General features: G+C 44.3%; 1 protein-coding gene across 3 annotated transcripts in view; it reads right to left on the bottom strand.

Annotated features, from left to right (window-relative positions):
* The window catches only part of LOC126201052 (tRNA (uracil-5-)-methyltransferase homolog A-like), a 102,119-nt gene extending 78,510 nt beyond the window's left edge, over nucleotides 1-23,609 (bottom strand). The window contains exons 1-3 of one of the 3 annotated variants that reach the window (XM_049936758.1): nucleotides 23,437-23,531; nucleotides 22,385-22,497; nucleotides 1,451-1,675 (exon numbers count right to left, since the gene is read on the bottom strand). In XM_049936758.1, the coding sequence (XP_049792715.1) occupies nucleotides 1,451-1,672 (222 nt within the window). In that variant the 5' untranslated portion in view covers nucleotides 1,673-1,675; nucleotides 22,385-22,497; nucleotides 23,437-23,531. Of the gene's footprint in view, nucleotides 1-1,450; nucleotides 1,676-22,384; nucleotides 22,498-23,436 lie in introns of all 3 variants that reach the window. The other 2 variants (XM_049936759.1, XM_049936757.1) reach the window with 2 other exon arrangements.
* Between the last annotated feature and the right edge of the window lie 1,874 nt (nucleotides 23,610-25,483).

Genomic DNA, 25,483 nt, shown 5'->3' with positions numbered 1-25,483 from the left:
TATTAATTTCAATGGAGGAAGTTGGTGCTAACTTCTAGTTGCTTAAGGTTTTATGGAATGAAATTTTAATATATCCTCCTGCTTCTTCAACTGAACCATTTACCCCTATATTTGCCGTTACATTTAGAAAGTGATTGTTAAAAGCTTGTGAAAATATTGTCATTTAGGTTAATTGTTATAAAACCCTGTACACTGACTGGCTGTTCTATTTGCTGTTGGACACTGTCTCATATAATGACTTTCTTTAAAATACTACATATTTTTTTGTAGTATGCAAGTAATGTCAGATACTGACTTACTCTGGCCTTTATGTAAATTTCCATCTTCCTCTTACACGAGATTTTAATTCCCTTAGTTACCTAGGGCTTGTTTTTTATGGATCTTTTGGATAACTTTTTAGGAAAGCAACATTCAAATACTCAGACAAATTTACTATGGAATAAACTGATTCTGACATTAGCATCTGCATCGACATATAACAAATGGGCTGAGACGTAAATGGGAATTTGGATTGAGGAGTGAGACATGTTAGTGTAGTCCGTATAGTTGTGCGAAGTCACTTGCCTGGGTGGTGTAGTAGTTAGCACAGGAGACTCAGGTTTGAGAAGCTCAATTAACTCCAGTTGCAGTCACTACACGAGAGGCGTTGTGTGTCACAGAGACGGTTACTGTTGAAGTAACCATAATGTGAGACTCAGAATTTCTGTCATTTAAGGAATACCATGATAGTGCAAACAGAATTGCATCAGGCAGATCGTGCACATAGTAGAACTATGCCAGACTGGACATGAGGTGTCTGTAACTACACTACCCAGACAAATCAGCAGTAGCTGAAATTCCAATGAAAAATGGACACAAAATTACATTAACAATTTCTTCATAATCACAAATGCTAACAATTTCTGAGTGTAATTAAAGAGGCTCTAGAGATCAAAATATCTAATAACACAGTAGTTTGAAACTTCCTGGCAGATTAAAACTCGGTCCGGCACACAGTTTTAATCTGCCAGGAAGTTTCATACCAGAGCACACTCCACTGCAGAGTGAAAATCTCATTACGGAAACACAGTAATTTGCAGCTGCATACAGCACTGGAGCACAAACACTGTGAGGTTCAAGTAGATGTGACAGATGTAGGTCAAGACATTGCCTTATGCAGCAATGGACTGAGCACCATCCAACAACAACAACATAGCATTCAGTAACCATTTGACAACAACTGAGAAGCACTCAGCTGCAAGCTTGTGGATCTATTAACCACTTGGTGTGGCTGAAGCCCAGGAACTGCTTTCTGAATCTAACTTTCTATTTTCGTTAACATTTTGGTGAGATTTTAAAATATGTACACATAATTTTCCACCAATACCACCAAGAAAATGGTTATAACCAATAACATAATTTACACCAAACACAAATAACAGGTAAATGTTTGAAGATTATCAAACCTTACACCAATTCCATAGTATTTCGGTAGTCCTCTAACTTCTATTTTGAACCTTTCAGAAGTAAACTCGTTTCTTTCCAGATATGCATATGGATTCAAAGGGATAACTGGAGCTGCTGCAACAACATTTTCACCATTGTTATTGTCATTATTTAAATCTGATGGTTGTTCCTCTCCCTGCTTGCCACCTGGTACATCTTCCAGAATGACATTTGTTTCCTCAGCCATAATCTAGAAGCAAAAAGTAAATGTTAAAATTAAAGATAATTTGACAGATACATTATAATAGTAATAAAATCACAAATATTGATTGAATATTCTGTACTGCATGAACTGAAGTTATTCTGTTGTGACCACTGCTGAAAAGAGCTCATATTTGCTGAAACTCACCAAAAGTGTTTTGATAGAGACCACACAAATATTTGTTGTTTGTTATCAAAAGAAGCCATGGAAAATGGCACAATGTATGGGCCACAGAGAGTTGTGTGGGGTGGGGTGGGGTGGGGGGGGGGGAGGGGGGCAGTTGAAGAGTGGTTGGACACATCCAGGGGAGAGGTACCAGGAAGGGGATAGGTGTGCACCGGGGAGAGGGGTGACTGGTGGGGGAGGGGGGGGGGACGGCAGCGGCATGTGCATGCTATATCTCATCAAGGGATTTATTCCAAAAGCTAGCAAGTCTTATTTCAATTTTGTGTGTGCCTGTCAATAACTTGACATTAGAACTCTTAGATTAGTATGATAAGCAGTGCACTAATCTGAAGGAAAATAAGACATACAGAAATAACGGGAAAACCCTAACACAAAACATACAACCTATAGCAAAAAAGCAGAATTGCAAAATAATGGCACACTTCACATTAAATACAAGGTGTATAAAAAAGGATCATCTGCTCTGGCAAGTCTATATTTCCGGAATTAATAAGCATAAACAATGTTTTTTTTTTTTTTTTTTGAGTGGGAATGCAATTCCCCCCCCCCCCCCCCCCAATTGGTGTTCTTTACGTCCCCTTGAGATGCACGGCATATGTCAATGCCGTATTCAAATTGTTCCCACACTGCAGGGAGCATGTCTTCAGCTATAGGTTCCACAGTTGCTGTTATGCGATATCTCAGTTCATTTTTTATTGTTGGTAATGGAGGCACATAAGCAGAGTCTTTTATAAACCCCCTCAAGAAATAATCATATAAAGTCAGGTCCGGTGACCTTGGGGGCCAGTAATGTAAGACTGAATCATTTGGTCCATCGTTCAGTAATCCTTTGATTTAAGGATTATCGGAACAGTTCATGCCATCATCTAATGCTCTGTCCTGTAGGAGGATCCACACCACAACTAGTGCAAAAGTCACGCTGAACACTTATTATTGATGCGCACTGCGCAAAACGTAGAACACGAAACACTTTCTGTTGTCCCAACACCATTTTTACTATAAATGAAGTGGGCACATACTGCTGCTACCTAGCGAGAACCATGTAAAACTCAAGAGTTTGCCCTTTCCAAAAGTACGTTGTTCACACATGTATCTCAAATAACATAATATTTATGATTTTTTTGAAATTGGGTGATTCTTTTTAATACACCCCGTGTATTACTCTGTCTCAAAATGATCGACCCTTGCTGAGTAGGAATGTAAGTGTGGAAAAGCTACAATATACAAATCACTTCTTAGAAAATCCACAAATATGGCTTATTTACAGGCAATTAATTTTGAGTATTTAATTATGTTTGTGAGAGACTACAGGAATGTGCAAGAGATGTTGAAACTGTTATACTTAAAATGTTGTAGGAAAGTTCTTGTAGAATGTAAATAATTTCGGGTTACAAGAGAAGCATTGAGTCGTTGTTGTTGTTGTTGTGGTCTTCAGTCCTGAGACTGGTTTGATGCAGCTCTCCATGCTACTCTATCCTGTGCAAGATTCTTCATCTCCCAGTACCTACTGCAACCTACATCTTTCTGAATTTGCTTAGTGTATTCATCTCTTGGTCTCCCTCTATGATTTTTACCCTACACACTACCCTCCAATACTAAACTGGTGATCCCTTGATGCCTCAACACATGTCCTACCAACCAATCCTTTCTTCTTGATAGGCACACATAAAAGAAGGAAAACTTTCTATCTTTTGGAGTTACCCTTTGACAAGCTACATACAGTATGCAAACACACACACACACACACACACACACACACACACACACACACACACACACGACTGACTAGCTGGCACCACGTAGAGGCATAGGTGTGAGTATGCATGTGTGTGAAAGAATGTGTGCATGTACTTCAGCTCCTCACAGGATAACCCTGAAAGCTAGCAAGTTTTCCTTCTTTTGTGTGTGCCTATCACCAACTTAGTGCTTCTGCTTTTCAGTGCTCCTTTAATCCTAATTATTTATTCTTATATTTATTTTAATACTATCATGGAGAATTGATGTCAATGGACAACATGTCCAATGTGACTACCACTTTGCTGCTGTTGCTGTTCAAGATGAACACTCATTTTCTGCACTTCTTGTGACACATACCTTCATCTATAGTGTTGCACCCTTTCACAACACGAGATCTGAAATCCACTAGATTCTGTTGATGCTCATGGAAGACTTCTGATTTTAAATATCCCAACACGAAAAAATTGCAGGGACTGATGCCAGGGATTTGATGTGGCCAAATTTGACCACACTTAGGACACTGAGGAAAGCAGTGAGAAAGTACTCTTTCACCAAATGTTTCATGCAGAAAGTCAAGAACAACATTGGTTGAGTGAGGGCAGGCTACGTGCATAGACCACTGCATGTGCATTCGAAGTCAAATGGCATAAATTGCAGGAGGAACTAGTTCTGCAACATGCCCATGTACCATTCAGAACTGATAGTTTTGTCAAAAAAGAAAGGTCCAATTAATCTGTGGCTTGATATGGCAGCCCAGACAGACACTTTATGACTGTTATTGTCCATTTCATAAAATGTCACTGATGTCCAGTAGCCCAAAATGTCACATTCTGTTGATTGACCACTCCATTAACATGGATGTACACCTCGATGGAGGACCAGATGTTGTGCAGGACTCCTTCCACTTTCCTCTTCATAACCCAAGCAGCAAAATTATGCCTGTCTTCTTTCTACTAATAGAGAAGAATATGGAACTCTGCCATTATGGAGGGAATAAGTGAAGGTCTGAATTATGAATGTGCTGAATAGACTGATGTGAGATTCCAGGTTCAACTGTGGCTCCCCTTGTTGACTTATGGGGGCTGCATTGCATTGCCACTCTTACAGCTTTCATATTTTCAGGTCATCAGATTTGAGATACACATGGCTGCTTTGATTCTAACATTGCATTATTTTCAAATTGCTGATGCAACTTGTGTTAAAATGTTGAAGCAAACATCTGTGTAATAATTACACTCTTTGTTTCTGCATATAAAAGACCTAACTTGGTTCTCTGTTGAGCAGTCCCTTTCCATTGTCTGCCATATTAATCACCTGATCTGATCTGAGCCATAGCAGACTCTTCAGGAACCACTGCATGTATGACTAGGGTTTACAAATATGTCACATTAACAGAATATCTATGAAATAAATATCAAATGGTTCATCTCGTGTGATACCCTATTTAATGCAGCTAGAAAGTGGTCACCAGATGGTAAGTTTAAAAGGCTTTCAAATGCTTTTGCTAATATTTGTAGTTTTCAATTGTACACTATGCCTAATACACAAGTGTTCATTTCCAAATACAACAAATAAATTCAGCTGAAAAGTCACTCATGGTTCAGAAAAAGTGGAGAAAAAAATTAAATTTTATGTATATAACGAGTTTGTCCAAACCAGTTTCATTTCCTGTGAGAGATGCAAATGTTGGCAAAATGCTCTAAATGATCAGAAATGTATATTTCTCCACTTCACAAAATATACAAATGTAGTATCCTATAACAATATTATCAGTGACTCATAATTAGAATCTGCAACTCAAACAAATATCTAGGTGTGGATAATTAGGCATTGTTGGAGGAAAAGCAGGTGTCAGGCATTTGTTCATTGGAAGGATACTCTGGAAAGGCAATCAATGCAATCAATATACAAAGGACATTGCTTACAAAACACCTTGTGCGACTCACCCTAGAATATTACTTAAAAAAGAGAGACCCGTACCAAATGGGACTAAGAGAAGATACTGAATGTATAAAAAGAAGGGCAGCATGAATGGTCACAGGTATGTTTGACCCATGGAAGAATGTCGTGAAAATGCTGAAAAAGCTGTACAACCAGGTGCTTGAAAATAGATGCCAACTACCAATGGAAATCTATTGACAAACCTTAAACAGTCAGAATCGAGAGACGAATCTAGGAATATACTAGGAGCCTTTACGTATTATTTCCATTGGCTGCCAGATGAACATCAGATTCATTACAGTTGGTTGGTTGGTTTGTGAGATTAAAGGGACCAGACTGCTACGGTCATCGGTCCCTTTTTCCAAATCCTAAAAACACCCACAGAGAATAAAAACGATTAACAGAACAGAACACAGATGACACAGAACAAGAGAAACGGAGATAAAGACCAGGCAAAACGAATTAAATCACACAGAGTGTGATGGTGGTTGGCCGACCATAGGAACAAAAAAAAGGAAAAGCCAACCACCGAGAACACATTAAAAACCGAGTTTAAAACCGTAGGCCAAAAGCCAGAATCAACACAAAACAATAAAATAAAACACAAACACTCAGATTAAATGATAAAAACCTCCTGCCCGAATAAAACGTAATACTAAGCCAGCCATAGCAGGGTCATCAGATAAAAGGGCAGGAAGCGTGTCAGGCAGTGCGAACGTCTGCCTGAGCACAGCTAAAAGCGGACACTCCAATAAAATGTGCACCACAGTGAAAACGGAGCCGCAGCGACACAGAGGTGGGTCCTCACGGTGCAATAAGTGGCCGTGTGTCAGCCGAGTGTGCCCAATGCGCAGCCGGCAGAGGACAACAGATTCCTGGCGGGAGACCCGAATGGGCGACCGCCACACAGTCGTCGACGCCTTGATACGACGGAGTTTGTTTGGTACGGGCAGGTTGCGCTATTCAGCGTCCCATAAATCGAAAATTTTGCGGCGTAATAGTGCCCGCAAATCAGTCGCCGGGAGGCCAATCTCCAGAGGTGGTTGACTGGTGGCCTCTTTCGCCAGGCGGTCAACATTCTCATTCCCGGGGAACCCAACATGGCCTGGGGTCCAAACAAAGACCACAGAGCGGCCGCAACGGTCAAGAGTAGACAGGGACTCCTGGATAGCCATCACCAGACGGGAACGAGGGAAACACTGGTCGAGAGCTCGTAAACTGCTCAGGGAGTCGCTACAGATAACGAAGGACTCACCTGAGCAGGAGCAGAGATACTCTAGGGCACGAAAGATGGCGACCAGCTCAGCAGTGTAAACGCTGCAGCCAGCCGCCAAGGAACGTTGTTCGGAATGGTCCCCTAGAGTGAGCGCATAACCGACACGACCAGCAACCATCGAACCGCCAGTGTAAACAATTCCAGAGCCCTGATACGTGGCCAGGATGGAATAAAAGCGGCGGCGAAAGGCCTCTGGAGGGACTGAGTCCTTCGGGCCCTGTGCCAAGTCAAGCCGAAGGTAAGGGTGAGGAACACACCATGGGGGTGTACGCAAAGTGGCCCGGAAAGGAGGTGGAACAGGGAAAAAACCAAGCCCGGAGAGAAGCTCCTTGATGCGCACGGCGATCGGACAACCCGACCGGGGCCGACGTTCTGGCAGATGGACAACTGACTGCGGGAACAGCACACGGTAATTTGGATGCCTGGGCAAGCTAAAAACATGGGCAGCATAAGCAGCCAGTAATCGTTGGCGTCGTAACCGCAGTGGAGGGACACCTGCCTCCACTAGTATGCTGTCCACAGGGCTGGTGCGGAAAGCACCAGTGGCAAGGCGTATCCCGCTGTGGAGAATTGGGTCCAGCACCCGCAATGCAGACGGGGATGCTGAACCATAAGCCAGGCACCCATAATCCAGACGGGACTGGATTAACGCCTGGTAGAGCCATAACAGGGTAAGGCGGTCGGCAGAGCATTGAGATGCCGCCAACACGCCTGTTTGAGCTGCCGGATATGAGGCAGCCAAGTCAACCGGGCATCGAAAACCACCCCCAAAAACCTGTGTGATTCCACCACTGAAAGAAGTTCGCCATTAAGAGAAAACTGCGGCTCCGGGTGGACAGTACGTCGCCGGCAGAAATGCATAACGCAGGTCTTGGCTGCCGAAAACTGGAACCCATGAGCTACAGCCCAAGACTGCGCCTTGCGGATAGCGCCCTGTAGCTGATGTTCAACAGCTGCAATGCCAGTAGAGCTGTAGTAAAGGCAGAAGTCGTCAGCATACAGGGAAGTGGAGACTGAATTTCCCACGGCCGCAGCGAGCCCGTTAATGGCTATTAAAAACAGGGAGACACTTAAAACAGAACCCTGTGGCACACCGGTCTCCTGGACGTGGGAGGAACTATATGAGGCCGCGACTTGTACGCAGAAGGTACGATACGACAGAAAATTTCTGATAAAGATCGGCAGAGGGCCCCGAAGACCCCATCCATGAAGCGTAGAAAGGATGTGATGACGCCATGTTGTATCGTACGCCTTCCGCATGTCGAAAAAGACAGCGACCAGATGCTGACGGCGGGCAAAGGCAGTACGGATGGCCGACTCCAGACTCACCAGATTGTCGGCGGCGGAGCGGCCTTTACGGAACCCATCCTGAGATGGAGCCAGAAGGCCCTGAGACTCCAGTACCCAATTCAAGCGCCGGCTCACCATCGGTTCGAGAAGCTTGCAAAGAACGTTGGTGAGGCTACTGGGGCAGTAGCTGTCCACCTCCAAAGGGCTCTTGCCCAGTTTCAAAACGGGGATGACAATGCTGTCCCGCCATTGCGACGGAAACTCACCCTCGACCCAGAGACGGTTGTAAAGGTCAAGGAGGCGTCGCTTGCAGTCCACTGAAAGGTGTTTCAGCATCTGACAGTGGATGCGATTGGGCCCGGGAGCGGTATCAGGGCAAGCGGCAAGGGCACTGTGAAATTCCCACTCACTGAATGGAGCATTATAAGATTCAGAAGCGTGGGTGCGAAAAGAAAGGCTCCGACGTTCCATCCGCTCTTTAATGGAGCGGAAGGCCTGGGGGTAATTCGCAGAAGCGGAACTCATAGCAAAATGCTCTGCTAAGCGGTTTGCAATGACGTCGGAGTCAGTACAAACTGCTCCATTCAGTGAGAGTGCAGGGACGCTGGCAGGGGTCCGATAGCCGTAGATGTGTCGAATCTTCGCCCAGACCTGCGATGGAGTGACATGGAGGCCAATGGTGGACACATACCGCTCCCAGCACTCCTTCTTGCCTTGGCGGATAAGGAGGCGGGCCCGGGCACGCAGCCGTTTGAAGGCGATAAGGTGGTCTAATGGAGGGATGTCGCTTGTGACGCTGGAGCGCCCGCCGGCGATCTTTAATCGCTTCAGCGATCTCAGGCGACCACCAAGGCACAGCCCTCCGCCGAGGGGACCCAGAAGAACGGGGAATGGCAAATTCGGCGGCAGTAACGATGCCGGTGGTGACCGATTGAACCACCGCATCAATGTCATCAGTAGAGAGAGGCTCAATAGCGGCAGTGGAGGAGAACAAGTCCCAGTCAGCCTTATTCATAGCCCATCTGCTAGGGTGCCCAGAAGAGTGACGCTGTGGTAGTGACAGAAAGATCAGAAAGTGGTCACTACCACACAGGTCGTCATGCACACTCCACTGGACAGACGGTAAGAGGCGAGGACTACAGATTGAAAGGTCAATGGCGGAGTATGTGCCATGCGCCACACTGAAGTGTGTGAAGGCACCATCATTTAACAGCGAGAGATCGAGCTGCGACAATAAATACTCAACGATGGTAACGCGACCTGTTGCCACTGACCCACCCCACAGAGGGTTATGGGCATTGAAGTCGCCCAATAGCAAGAAAGGTGGCGGCAATTGGGCCACCAGTGCAGCCAGGACATGCTGCGAGACATCACCATCCAGTGGAAGGTAAAGACTGCAGACGGTAACAGCCTGTGGCGTCCACACCCGTACAGTGACAGCCTCTAAAGGTGTCTGGAGAGGGACAGACTCGCTGTGCAGAGTGTGAAGGACGTATATGCAGACGCCACCAGACACCCTTTCATAAGCTGCTCGGTTCTTATAATAACCCCAATAGCCACGGAGGGCGGGGGTTCGCATTGCTGGAAACCAAGTTTCCTGAAGAGCAATGCAGAAGAAAGGGTGAAGGCTGATAAGTTGGCGGAGCTCAGCAAGATGGTGGAAGAAACCGCTGCAGTTCCACTGGAGGATGGTGTTGGCCATGGCCGGGAAAGGCGTGACGGGACTGGGAAGGCAGATTACGCCGCTGGGTCACCTGCTGCCTCCGATGGAGCACCCGTGCAAATGCCATCCATTGCGTCCGAGGGACCGGCCAGATCGAGGTCCTCAGCGGACGCCAGAATCTCCACCTCGTCCTCAGAGGCAGAGCTTGTAGGAAGCGGTGGGACGGGTGCCACCGCAATGTTGGTATTCTTGGGGACTTTCTTCTGGGTCTGTTTCTGTTTCTCTCGTTGTGCCTTCGGTGGTTCAGGCTTGGAGGGCTTAGAGGGCTTCACAGGGTCAGTCTCAGGGACAGACGACGACCGTGAGGCCCTACGACCATGGACTGGTGGTTGTTTGAGCCACTTGCGGGTGTCTGCTGTCCCGCTGGTCGGAACTTGCGAGAGTAGCCGAAGAAGTCTTACTCTTCTCCGGCTGGGAAGGGGGAACTGATGTCCCCGATGGTTTGGGGGGTGTTGCTCCTGAAGTAGATGGAGCAGGAGCAACAGGTTGTGAAGTGCTCCCCACAAGCAAGGGGGCTGGTGGATGCTGACCGATCTTAGAGCCGATTTGTGATGATGGGAGAACCGTCGTTGCAGCAGCGGCGTAGGTTGACATCATTGCCACAGGATGGAGCCTCTCATATTTCCGTCTAGCCTCGGGGTAGGTCAGGCGGTCCAGGGTCTTATATTCCATTATCTTCCTTTCTTTCTACAATATCCTACAGTCCAGCGAGCAGGGGGAATGGTGTTCTCCGCAGTTAACACAGATAGGAGGCGGGGCACATGGAGTATCGGGATGCGAAGGACGTCCACAATCCCGACACATGATGCTGGAAGTACAGCTAGATGACATGTGCCCGAACTTCCAGCATTTAAAACACCGCATCGGAGGAGGGATATATGGCTTCACATCACAACGGTAAACCATCACCTTGACCTTTTCGGGTAAAACATCACCTTCGAAGGCCAAGATGAAGGCACCGGTGGCTACCTGATTATCCCTTGGACCCCGAAGGACGCGCCGGACGAAGTGAACACCTCGACATTCTAGGTTGGCTCGTAGTTCATCGTCGGACTGCAGAAGAAGATCCCTGTGGGATATAATACCCTGGACCATGTTGAGACTCTTATGCGGCATGATGCTAACGGAAACAACCCCCCACTTGTCACAATTGAGCAACCTCCGTGACTGGGCAGAGGATGCTGTTTTGATGAGTACTGAACCAGAGCGCATTTTGGACAAGCCCTCCACCTCCCCGAACTTGTCCTCTAAATGCTCCACAAAAAACTGGGGCTTGGTTGACATAAACGATTCCCCATCAACTCGCGTACACACAAGGAACCGGGGTGAATATTCTCCACTGCCTTCTTTTGCCATACGTTCCTCCCATGGAGTGGCCAGGGAGGGAAATGATCTCTGATCATATTTCTTTCCATTGAGGTTAGACATCGATCGCTTAGAGACTGCTGGTGGAGGCCCACCAGCGAGAGATGATGTACCACGCTTCATTGCGGGTCATCCGCCCTGATGCCACCTACTCCGACCAAGGGCCCTCCCCACAGGTGCCACCCAGCCGCAGCAATAGCCACCTGGCAGGATGGCAATTGCCGGGAGTCCCGATGCCCCAGGGAGATGGGCATCTACTCCTTGGCATACGTGGGGAGTTAACAGCGCAGGCATCAGTAGAGCGATCCCTGTGTTGTCAGGGGGCTACAACCAACAGGGTACATGGCGGCCCCACCACAACAGACTGGCTACCGTGCTGGATCTTAGGTGCAATAAAGTCCAAGGTCGTCATCGCAGTTAAAAGCAACACTGCAGAGTGCAGCGTGGTAATCATACCCAAGAGATGGAAAACAAGCGGGACACCATTGCAACGACGAAAAAGCCGGCTAAAGGTCTCAATGCACGACGGATACAGTGCACCATGTAAGGCGCCCTTCCCCAATTGGCTCGCTCTTCGGAATAATTTAGAAAGATGGAGGTCAAACCCGGGAGGGGACCATCACATAAGGCCAAAACATTTGAGACTCCTTTTAGTCGCCTCTTACGACAGGCAGGAATACCGCGGGCCTATTCTTACCCCCGAACCCGCAGGGGGCGATTCATTACAGTGTGCACAGTCATTTGAGCAGTGATTCTCCCTACTCTCCACACACAAATGGAATGTGAAGAGACCTTAATATGGAAAGTACACTTCACAATGGTTTGCAGAATATACTCGTAGATGTGGATGTAGTGTGTTCCTTACAAGAACTGCCTGCTATCATGTGCATTCATTTCTTAGAATCCTAGATGGAAATGTGTACGTCTGTAGGAATGTAACACTACATAATTAAATAATCACCAAAAAGTTGAGGACCTGTGAGTGGGAAGGTTGGGTACTAGTGCAATGAACAATAATGACAAACAATAGGTTTTTTTCCAAATAATTAAATTACTGCAGAGAGCACCGAAATGATCTCAAAAATTAATAGTTCTTGGTGATAGTTACTTGCTGATATGATGACACCAAATAAACAAGCAGCGTAATGGGGTGAGGCTAGTATAGTGCCCTAGTGCTGGCTCGATCAAAAAACAAATGACTACACATGTTCCACATGAAATGGGATATGGAACACAGTTACTAACAAGTAGCTATGTATTCACCAGCATAAACACGATTTTGCCAACATGAGGTGGAGAACTGATGCCTCTCATAAGAGAAATGGCCAGGGTGAGATCCAAAAGATTGAAACACACTTAGCTCATGAGTGTACTGGCCATGACAGGTGGGAGCTTGAATCTCAGCCAGTCCCCAAGTGAGCACTTGTGACCGTGAGTTGAGGGGAATGTCTTGAGGCATGAAGCACCGATTTATATACTGAGCTGTGTTGCTAGTGTAACGACAGTGCAGTGTGGGCAAGTCTCAATACTTTGCACCAAGTGTCAAAGATACAAAGTACACAGCCACATCGCATGACTTTCACAGTCTGTGAAAGGGGCCAAACTCCAATGATGTCGTTGCAAAGGGAAGATCAGAACCGAGAATGAGGTTAGCCCAGAGGAAGCCTAGCTAGAGGTGGAGCTATTGTATTGGTCCCAGAAGCCAGTGGCCAAGACAGATGGGTGTCCACCACATGGCAAGGCAGAATCACAGACTTTGGGTGGAAGTAAGTGCATGTCACTGGTTAACACAGCTGCATAAAGCTAGGTGCATATGGAATGGAGCTGGACTGCCACGACCAATGTATGGTGGGACTGCCACGACCAATGTATAGTGAAGAGGCTGCCACACAGCTTGCCCCCCCCCCCACTCCCCCCACCCCCCTCAACTCACTCTCCACAAGAGGTAAGTGTGGAAGAGGAGTGTGATGGCCACAACGAAGACTGGTGCCAATGGAGGGCTGTTGTACACGCAATGAGGCTGGCGACAGCAGCATCTATTTTAGCTGGTGGTGACTTCAATCATCCCACAATCAACCAGGAAAATTACAGTTTTGTTAGTGGTAGGCATGATAAGACATCCTGTGAAACATTACTAAATGCCTTCTCTGAAAAACACTTAGAATATATAGACAGAAATCCTACTCATGATGGAAATATATTGGATCTAATGGCAACAAACAGACATGATCTCTTTGAGGATGTGCACATCAAAACTGGTATCAGTGACCATGATACAGTTGTCACAACAATAATTATCAGAGCACAAAGGACAACTAAAACAAGCAGAAAGATTTATATGTTCAGTAAACTAGAAAAAAAATCAGTATTCATATCTCAATGAGGAACTTAAAACTTTCAGCACAGGGCAGGAGTATGTAGAGGAACTCCGGCTAACATTTTTTAAAGAATAACGGACCATGCAGTGGGTAGACATATATCCAGTAGGATAGTTCATAACGGGAGGGACCACCCCATGATATACAGTTGCTGTGAAGGATCTACTAAAGAAACATAGATTACTGCATAATAGGTGTAAAATAAAGAACAGAGCTATGGATAAAGACATACTGAACGAAACGTGTTTGGTTGTCAAGAGAGCAATGAGAGCTATGTGTGAAGCCTTCAGTGATTTCTGTTGCAGAATATTGACAAATGATGTTCCACAAAACCCAAAGACATTCTTGTCATATGTAAGGGTTGTTAGTGGCACCAAATTTAGTGTCCAGTCCCTAGCAAATGAGACAGGAACTGAAATTGAGGTTAGCAAAGCAAAAGCTGAACTGCTTAACTCTGTTTTCAAATGTTCCTTTACAAAGGATGACCCAGGAGAACTGCCCCAATTTAATCCTCTTACCACTGAAAAGATGAGTGAAATAAGTATTAGTGTCAGCAGTGTTGAGAAACAGCTGAAATCATTAAAATTGAACAAAGTACCAAAGCCCAATGGAATCCCTATCAGATTCTGTATTGAATTTGCACCTGTCTTAGGTGCTCTTTTAACTATAATCTAGTGTACATCCCTCGAGCAGAAAACCACGCCCAGTTCTCGGAAAAAAGCATGGGTCACACCCAACTACAAGAAGGGTCACAGAAGTTATCCACAAAACTACTGTCAAGTATCCCTGACATCGATTTGTCGTACAATATTAAAACTTATTCTGGGCTCAAACATAATGTGGTACCTTGAACAGAATGACCTTCTCCCTGCCAAACAGCATGGTTTCCAAAAACACTAATCATGTGAAACACAACTCACACTTTTGACACATGGTATACCGAAAGCTTTGGATCCCGGCAGGTAGGCAGATGCAGTGTTTCTTGATTTCTGAAAAGCATTTGGCCAGTACCACACCTACATTTATTATGAAAAATGCGATCATATGTGGTACCAAGTGAAATATGTGATTGGATTGAGGACTTTTTGGTGGGGAGGACACAGCATGTTATCTTGGATTGAGTGTCATCGTCAGATGTAGAAGTAACTTTGGGTGTGCTCCAGGGAAGTGAGATCGGACCTTTGCTGTTCATGTCATATGTTAGTGACCTCGCAGACAGTATTAATAGTGGCCTGAGACTTTTTGCAGATGATGCACTTATCCATAATGAAGTATTGTCTGAAGGAAGCTGCATAAATATTCAGTCAGATCTTGATAACATCTCAAAATGGTGCAAAGACTGAAACTTTGCTTTACATGTTCAATATATATATATATATAGGTATAACACTTTGTGAAAATATGAAATTAAATGATCACATAGGCTCAGTCATGGATAAAGCATTGTGATTAACACTGCAGAATACTGATAAATGATCTTCCACAAAACCCAAAGACATTCTGGTCATAAGTAAAGGCTGTTAGTAGATTTTCTTGGGATAATTTATGTCTATCTTCAAGAGTCTGTCAGGTCAGTTTCTCCACATTCCTGTAACTTTCTCCCACTGACCAAACAAGCTGTTTGTACACTGGGATGTACCCTGCCATACACTCCATAGTGGTTTGCGGAGTATAGGTGTAGACATGTGTCAGCTGGTGGCACATGGGATGAGGAGTGACGAGCTGGCCTGGCCAGCATTGTTGACAGGTGTTGGGTCAGGGACAGATCGAATAATGAGGAAGTGCAATCAGTCAACAAAGTATATTACTTACAAATCACTCATGTGACTGATTCTAGAACATTGCTCAAGTGTGTGAGACCCATACCAGATAGGACTAACAGGGGATATTGAACATATATACAGAAGGGCAGCACAGATGAATGGTCACAGGTTTGTTTGATCGGTGGGAGAGTGTTACAGGAATGTGGAGAAACTGACCGACAGATTCTTGAAGCTAGACATAAACCATCCCAAGAAAGTCTACTAACAAAGTTTCAAGAACCGGCTTTAAATGACTCTAGGAAATACAGGGTGCATCAAAAAAATGTATACACACTTTGAACTGTCATAGACAATTTATTTCCCATTCTACAAGGTTAAATATCTGTGAGAAAGTAATGTTATGTTTCTTCAACAGGTGGCAGCAGTGGCAAGGAAGTAACTGCAACATGGCAGATGTGCGTTTGAGCTTTGAAGCGTGGAAGCAGATGATTAAGTGGTACTGGAAGTTTGAGAATGTAGCTGCAGTTCGAAGACAGTGGAGAAGTGAGTATGGTACAGAACCACCTTCAAGGTTAACAATTACACGTCTACGAGACAAATTCGAAATGCATGGAACAGTGTGTGATGTGCATAAAGGTCGATCAGGGCGACCTCGCACAGCTACAAGTGATGATTCCACAACTGCGGTCTTGGAACTGTTACAGCGTTTGCCTCAAAAATCTTCAAGGCAAGCGTCACGTGAGAGTAACGTAAGTGCTAGTAGTGTGCTACGCATTCTGAAAAAAGGCAAGTTTCGTGTGTACATTCCAAGGCTGGTGCAAAAGCTAAGTGACGACAATCCAGATCGAAGGTTAGAATTTTGTGAATGGGTTCCGGAGATGGTGAAATGTGAACCAGGATTTATGGGTAGCATAATTTGGTCGGATGAAGCCCAATTCAAACTCAATGGAACTGTCAATAGGCACAATTGTGTGTACTGGGCTGAAGATAATCCTCAAAATTACAGTTAAAAAGTGAATTTGCCTGGTGTAAATGTGTGGTGTGGTTTGTCTGCAAGGAGACTCATTGGGTCTTTCCACAATGAAGGTACTGTTACTGGAGAAACGTACCCAACAATGCTTGCTGACTCCATATCCCCTGCCATTCGTGCATTATACGGTAATGATGAGTTTTATTTCCCACAAGATGGCGCCACGCCACATATCATAGGGACGTACGAGCACACCTGGATCACAATGTGCCAGGCCAGTGGATAGGACGCAGGGGACCAATCGAGTTTCCTGCACGTTCTCCAGACCTTCTTATGGGGCACAGTACAAACGTAAACCATGTAACCTGGACACACTTTGAAATGAGATTTAGGCGGTGCGCGCAGAAATCGCATTGGACACTTTGGTACGATGTACGGAATCAGTGGTGACTAGTACTCAGAAATTTATTGATGCTGAAGGCCACCAGTTTGAACATTAATCACATTTGCAAAGTACATTTATTTTTCCAATTGGACTTTAAGCTTTCCATTTCCAGAAATTTAACATTGTAGAACAGGAAATAAATTTTCTATGACGCTTCAAAGTGTGTATACATTTTTTTGACGCACCCTGTATACTACAACCCCATACATATCATTCACATAGGGATCACGAGGATAAGATTACAATAGTTACTGCATGCACAGAGGCTATCAAACAATTTTTTTTACCATGCTCCATATGCGAATGGAATGGAAAGCAACTCCAATAATTGGTACACTGGGCTGCACCACACCATACACTCCATAGTGGTTTGTAGAGTATAGGTGTAGACATGTGTCAGCTGGTGGCACATGGGATGAGGTGTGCCAAGCTGGCCCGGCCAGCATTGTTGACAGCTGCTGGGTCAGGGGCAGCTCCATCATGGCTTGGTGGGTTTCCAGCTGTGCCCTCTGCAGTGGTGTGGTAGGCTGGCATCTCAGGGGGATTGGCAGAGGGGCGCATTGGGCAGTGTCAGCAGTGGTTCGAGAGTTGGCAGCAACGGGCATCTGCAGTGTATTGATAATAATGGTGGCGGGGATGAGTGTTGTGAGGTCAGACAGCATATTGCTGAGCTTCAGTCTACTGATCGAGGCGCTGGTAGAAGTGCCTCGAAGATGTAGTGTGAGCATCTTGGAGACCCGCTACAGGACCTGGCGGAAACCAGAGTACTGTGGGCAAAGCACGGGCCAGTGAGCATCAATGTACAGTATGATGAGGATGGGTGAGGTGAGGTCATTGTGAAAAAATGTCCTGTGTTCACCATAGTTCTGGGATAGGAGGGGTCACAGGCGAGAAATGCAGTCCTGCAAACCAGTGACGAACTAATGCATGTTGTCACCTGTGATCAGATGGCAGGATCTGGGAAGTCAATTGGCATGGCGAGTAGCTGGACGTAGAGAAGGTCAATGGATGATATCTCCAGATAGGCCTTGTGAGTGACACGGGAGCCAAGAAGCAGCAGAGGCAGTGCAGCAGTCCACCTACTGCTGTGGCAGGCAAGGGCTGCCTCCATGTACGGTGCAGCAATTCCACCATGCTGTTGGCAGCTAAATGTCAAGTGCTGGTCAGACCTGCAAGGGTCCACTAGCACACGAAAGATAGATATTTGTGCCCTCGGCCTCTTGTGATATGGTAAGGGCAGCTGAAACAGGCAATCCATGTGAGGATGAAGGAGCCAGCTACTGGGGCAGTGGTGACGTTGGGTATTGGTGTTGCCTCAGGGCAGTTGGTGAATCTGTCCATCATGGTGAGAAGTTAGTTGGAGGAAGGTAGAAGGCCAATGAGTCCATGTGAATGTGGGCAAAACTCTGCCTGACATTGGTAAGGAGCCAAAGTGTGTGTTGGGAGAAACGGGGGGGGGGGGGGGGGGGGGGGTTATGTGGCAGTTGACCTTGGTGTACAGACAGGTGAGGTAGATACAGGGCTATTGTCTCGAATCTGGTAGCCAGTGACAGTAGCACATGGGTGTATGTTCACATGGCAGAGTTGAGAGCTTTGGGGAGAAGTACGGGATGAAGAAAGAAACTCACTGCATTAGCAAACGTCTGTAGCAAGAAGGAACAGGGCTGGCCTGCTAAGAATGATGTGCGGTGTAGGGATGCCACACATCCTTCACTTAATGTGTAAAGATATGGATAACCAGGAGGTTCTGATCCCCTTTGTCTGCAGGTATATTTACAAAGTGGTCTGAACAACAGGCAGATGTGAAAGTTCTTACATAGGTTACGAAAAAAGTGCCTTATAGATCTCACAGGTTCAACATCAATAAACATATTGGTTAAAAAAGTGAATCTGCAACACACTGTCAGCTGCGTACACTACTGGCCATTAAAATTGCTACACCAAGAAGAAATACAGATGATAAACGGGTACTCATTGGACAAATATATTATACTAGAATTGACATGTGATTACATTTTCACGCAATTTGGGTGCATAGATCCTGAGAAATCAGTACCCAGAACAACCATGTCTGGCCATAATAACGGCCTTGATACGCCTGGGCATTGAGTCGGAGCTTGGATGGTGTGTACAGGTACAGCTGCGCATGCAGCTTCAACACACTACCACAGTTCATCAAGAGTAGTGACTGGCGTATTGTGGCGAGCCAGTTGCTCGGCCACCATTGACCAGATGTTTTGAATTGGTGAGAGATCTGGATGTGCTGCCCAGCAGAGCAGTCGAACATTTTCTGTATCCAGAAAGGCCCGTACAGGACCTGCTGAAATGTAGGGTTTCGCAGGGATCAAATGAAGGGTAGAGCCACGGGTCGTAACACATCTGAAATGTAACGTCCACTGTTCAAAGTGCCGTCAATGCGAACAAGAGGTGACCGGGGACGTGTAACCAATGGCACTCCATACCATCACGCCAGGTGTTTACACCAGTATGGCGATGACAAATACACGCTTCCAATGCGCATTCACCGCAATGTCGCCAAACACGGATGCGACCATCATGATGCTGTAAACAGAACCTGGATTCATCCAAAAAAATGACGTTTAGCCATTCGTGCACCCAGGTTCGTCGTTGAGTACACCATCGCAGGTGGTCCTGTCTGTGATGCAACATAAAGGGTAACCACAGCCATGGTCTCCGAGCTGATCGTCCATGCTGCTGCAAACAAAGTCGAACTGTTCATGCAGATGGTTGTTGTCTTGCAAACGTCCCCATTTGTTGACTCAGGGATCGAGACGTGGCTACACGATCCATTACAGACATACGGATAAGATGCCTGTCATCTCGACTGCTAGTGATACGAGGCCTTTGGGATCCAGCACGGTGTTCCGTATTACCCTCCTGAAACCACCAATTCCATATTCTGCTAACAGTCATTGGATCTCGACCAACGCGAGCAGCAATGTCGCAATACAATAAACCGCAATCGTGATAGGCTACAATCCGACCTTTATCAAAGTCGAAAACGTGATGGTACGAATTTCTCCTCCTTACATGAGGCATCACAACAATGTTTCACTAGGCAACACCGGTCAGCTGCTGTTTGTGTATGAGAAATTAGTTGGAAACTTTCCTCATGTCAGCACGTTGTAGGTGTCAGCACCAGCACCAATCTTGTGTGAATGCTCTGAAAAGCTAATCATTTGCATATCACAGCATCTTCTTCCTGTCGGTTAAATTTCGTGTCTGTAGCACGTCATCTTCGAGGTGTAGCAATTTTAATGGCCAGTAGAGTAATTGACAGTGTTCTAGTACTTAGATATAATAGAGTAAATAGATCCCAAAGTTGTAGTGGATACACACTAAAAAAAAAAAAAGCTTGAAATGTCTGTTTAAAATCATAAACAGGAGTAGCAAAATTCTCTGTTCATTCAGTTTCAAAAGCAGATGACTTCTTTTGGCAGAACAGATTAATTGATTGTGCCAAGCTTTGCACCCAAAATCAGAAAAGTAGTACCACAACGATTTAACACAACAGACATATTTTCTGTTGGAGTAAGCTGATAGATCTGAGTGAGTATGAAGACTGAAAATTATATGGAGCCCACAAGTTTTGATCATTTCATCAGACGAAGGAAGATTAATGTACCATCTACATCGAGATTATTAGAGGAGGAGAACCAGCTCTGAATGCTTTAAGGATGGAGAAGGAAAATGGCTGTGACCTTTCAAAGGAATCATCCTGGTACGTGCCTGAAGCAATTTAGGGAAATCAGAGAAAACCCAAATCTGGATGACTGGAGACTGATCTGAACTGTCATTGTCCCAAATATGAGTCCAGTATGCTCACCACTGTGCCACCTTGCTCGATCATTCGATCAGAGGGGTTCTTCACAGGAATTAAACATGCTCCACTGTTAACAGCTGTATTCTGAATTGAAAAGTCATTCTGCTTGGTCTAAGAAATTAATTGGAAGGAGCAACCAAGCTTTGTATGACCCAATGGGTCAATGGAAGCGTCCGATTCCATCAGTCTGCTTTGACTCATGACGTAAGGGTGTTGTGGTGTGTGACGTCATTACAGCACAGTGTTTATGAGTTGGTTGTTGTAGAAATAGTCTTGTTGTGTTTCATGGTGCCCTCTGGTGGTGGTGGGTGTGCTGAGTACAATGTGTTATATTGCGTTCATTTGAGCCTTGGTGTTGGATGTGTGAAGCCGTTGGCAGTGTTTGTAACTCCAAATGTAAGGTTTGGGAATTTTTTCAATGAGTTATCAATTTTTTAGTTTACGTGTTTGGCATTTTCATTAGGTGTTATTGGCTTGTTGTTTGTACTGTGGTAAGACATTTAATTTGTGCTCATATGTGGCCAACCTAGTTTCCAGTGTCAGAATTTGTTGGTGGTAATTAATGTGTTTTTTTTTTTTTTGTCTCTTCTTCTTGAGTTGTTGTGTTTTGTGCATTTATGGTGTATTGAATGTGTTTTAAATTATGTAGGGATGTTTGATTTGTGGATTTTTGAGGTTGGGATTTGGTTTCATTTTTCGTACTTGTAGGTGTTGGTTTTTTGGTATCAATAGCTGTGGCTAGCCTATGTAGGTCACCGGAAATGATCGATTCCCATTTTCATAGTTGTAGGTGTTGCTGTTTTGGTATCATCATCTGTGGTACACCTACATAGGTCAAGGGAAATGTCAGATTCCAATTTTCGTAATTTTATTTGTAGGTATTGGTGTTTTGGTATCGTCACCTGTGGGTGACCTATGTAGGTCAAGGGAAGTATCGGATTCCTTGATATTGGAGAGTAATGTTGTAATTTTTCTTTTCTTTTCGTTCATCATTTTGTGTGTTGGGATCATGTTTTTTCTTTTCAAGCTTGTTCTCACCCTAAAACCACAATTTCCCGCAGTTGTCCCATTAGTTTATATTTTTGGAGGGAGATGTTATTGTCTTATTTATACGTATTTTCGTGTTTGCTGCCGTGTGTATGTAGTGACGTCATAGGTGCCATATTGAACACTTAGAATAGACATTTCTGCCATATTGATGACGTCATGGGTCAAAGCAGATGGGTGGAATCGGGCACTTCTGTAATCCCAACCCAACTATTGTCCTTCAACTACAGCAGTGTGTGTCAATCACAGTTCAGCTAGAGTTCAGCAGTAGAATGACCCAGTGGAGATTGTATGGCAAAGTCTTCACAATCATGATGCTGCCCACAAGCCATTAATCACATGAATGAAACTTAAAACTTCCGGGCTGATAGGCTGTGGCCAATGTATAAAACCCTCTCCTGATGTTTCGTCTCCGACTGCCAGAGACATCCTCTGAGGTAAAGCAGTGAACTTACCTGGGAGGATGTCTCCCGCAGTCAGAGACGTCAGGGGAGAGTTTTATACATTGACCACTGCCTGTCAGGCTGGAAGTTTTAAGTGAAGACAATCCCGGTTGTGAAAGCCTACACTGTATTATCACATGAATGAAAATACAAAGTCAAGTATAGTTACAGAGTTGTCAAAAAAATGCAATTGTTGGTCTACGTCTTTGACCGAAGAAATTTTTATGGAGTGATGTCTCAGTCAGATGTGCAAATGTTAACCTGAAGATAACTAGGAAATGGTATTTACCTGAGTGTGTTGTAGCACCAGTGAAGTATGGTGGAGGTAACAATTTTCTTCCCTCCTTTGTGCTCTGATCAGTACTCCTTACTAGAAAGTCATGCAGTCCACAGTCTCAGCAACTTTCCACAAGTACCAAAGAAGATAAAAAATACTTACAGACACAGCCTGCTAAATAATCTGGACGATTAAATGAACAAGAGTAAAAACTATAAAGAAAATTCTCAGATTTCGTAAGTACACCTATAGTTTCAGATCACAGAACGGAATGGTTAGCCTACACATATTATACTTCAAGGAGATTAAAAATCATATCACTAAGCATGTAACAGAACTGTACAAAATAATTACATCAAATTAGTAACTTTGAATTACTGTTACGAACAGCTAATGTTTCTAGCTTTAAATAAAGTACAATTATTAAACATGTCAAGAGTAGAAGGAATTTGACATTTTACAAGCAGCCAAATCAAACTATATAAGACACAGGTGTCTGAAATTATCTTTCCATATTATGGCAGAAGGCTGTACAAGCAAGTTCGCCCAAAATGTTTAGCAGCTGATCAAACAAGCCATTTTCGACATTCTCAAACCAAAAACCATTCCATTCAGGCCTAGTCTTTGTCATAAATAAATAAATAATGACTCATGATACATTACATTGATTGTCATTTCCGTAAATGTCATTAAAATACGGTAACGGTAGTCCTTAGATTAAGAAAAACGACAAGAAAATAAATTATGTCTGGACTCAGAGCTTTGCATTCACTGATCCACGCTGGAGCGTATACATCCTAAAATTTTTAATGGTACCATAATGCATGTGATAGCGCCTTGAAAAGGATTTAGTAATTTCTGGGAGGGCAGTTATTATAGGCGATGATTTTCTTATATAGTTAGATGCTACACATAATATGTTCAAGTCTGCTATGGCATGCACTGCAGGTACTGTTGAATAATAAAGAATCACACGATAATGGCTATGGCCCCGAAAGTGCAGTAGTGTCCATATAACGCACGATTTACCAATAAATAAAGAGCCTTATGACATGTCAACACACCTTTTCCAAACCAAAACATTCACGTCTTACCACGCTGACAATCCCGATATAAACAAACAATTCCAAAGACTCTCACACACATATCATTGGTGCCAACTCTTTAAAGCAAACTTGTATATCTCTTAGCTGAGCATCCACAGGCATGAATATATTACACGTGCAACGTCCCTCCCTTCCACCGCACAGAGCAACTAACCTTACTGTGAACCTATACCTTGTTTAAAAATTACTGATTTCAAAGCGCATGAAGTGTTACAGCCCACCATCTTCTTGTTTTCCTTTTGTTTTGCAAAGACAAAAATAATTAGTCAAGTTCGATAACACAAATGCACAGTCCTAGCTCTATGCACCATGCACGTTTACGTTGGCTATGGACGATTTCTACTGAATGTTGGCTCGCTTTGGCGCTGTCTCATAACCTGAGAACCTGCAAAAGAAAACTGCAGGTACAGCTCACCTCTGGCTGTTGGCGTATGGTGAAGAAGTACCTGTGGGCAAAACCACAGGACAAATGAAAATGTAAAGTTTTGTGGAGTACAATGCTTCCTTTTTCAAGTGGAAACAAGTTTCCTGGAAGAAGCAAACGGAGAACAAAGTCCAGTACCGAAAATATAGAACAAAGATCAAGTGTATTAGAGCAAATATGGTAGAAATGAGTTTTCACTATGTCTAAATATTTTCTGCAGAGTGCTCAACTTATATGATCTAAAAATCAGTTTTCAGCTTGTCTACATGTATTAAAATTTTCAGCTGTATGGCAAAGACATACAGCTTTGTAAACTTTCCTTGTGTAATGCAAGAGTGTTGTGCAAAGTAATGCAGGCTATTAGTGTGTATTGGCTGGTATATTTTCGTCGTGTAGAGCTACCCCTACTTAATAAATATTAAGACACGCACTGAGAATATACTTGAAGAATAAACTTGAACGTTTTATTACTTGGTATTACAGAAAAAGATGCACAGTTGCTATATGTAAGTTGTAAACAACAAAACAGTAACCAAGGAACAGAATAAACATAAAAGTTATAACTCCAAGGCGTAGGCACAACATTATTCCGCGATCCATGCAGCAGATTCAAACTTGGCGGTTTATGCCAATCATTTGTTGCCTTGCAGTCACTGAATTCGCGACTCAACTGTATCTATGGATGGAGTGAACGGAACTAACGTGTGCGGACACAGCAGTCGACATGAGTAGCGGTCGCTACAGGAGCTCGCTTTGTGAAAGCGGAGAGTGGTGCGTCTTTTCTGAACCTGACCGGGAAGTGGACATTTCGTCTGGAGTGGGTGGTGGGTATAAGTTCTGCATCGACCTGTTGTGGCGGCGGTGCTGGAAGTTGAGGTGTTACATCTGTCAGGCGTTGAGCTCTTGACCAAAAGGTGGGTGATGCCTCCTTGAAAATGTAAGCCACCTTCACTCTGCTAACAAGGGAACCTCCCCATCGCACCCCCCTCAGATTTAGTTGTAACTTGGCACAGTGGATAGGTCTTGATAAACTGAACACAGATCAATTGAGAAAACAGGAAGAAGTGGGACTAGTGCAGCAGGGGATACAACCCGTCGGCTTTGAACAATGATGTCACAAGTCGCCAGAGAGCATGTATTACAGAGATGAAAGAGCTGAGGAGAATGTTGAGAAACAAAGGAATGCGAGAGAGATAAACATTGATCTTGTCAAAAGCATAAGTGTTTTTTGACTTTTTAAAAAAAAAATCTCACGAGATAGAATAAACTGATCCTACTTTATTAAGCAATATCTTGTCAAAAGCCGAGAAGCGATTGTTCTTAATGTTCTAGCTCCCTTGAGTACGTAATAAGTGTTTTTTGACTTTTTTTAAAAAAAATCTCACGAGATAGAATAAACTGATCCTACTTTATTAAGCAGCTCCCTTCAGTACCTAATAACTGTTTTTTGCCTTTTAAAAAAAAAATCTCACGAGATAGAATAAACTGATCCTACTTTATTAAGCAATAGTGTTTTTTGGCTTTTTTTTAAAAAAAAATCTCACGAGATAGAATAAACTGATCCTACTTTATTAAGCAGCT

Source organism: Schistocerca nitens, chromosome 1, assembly GCF_023898315.1.
Source record: "Schistocerca nitens isolate TAMUIC-IGC-003100 chromosome 1, iqSchNite1.1, whole genome shotgun sequence".
Classification (NCBI taxonomy): Eukaryota; Metazoa; Arthropoda; class Insecta; order Orthoptera; family Acrididae; genus Schistocerca; species Schistocerca nitens.
The sequence above is the reverse complement of the archived record's forward strand: the minus strand, read 5'-3'. Positions and strand labels throughout refer to the sequence as shown.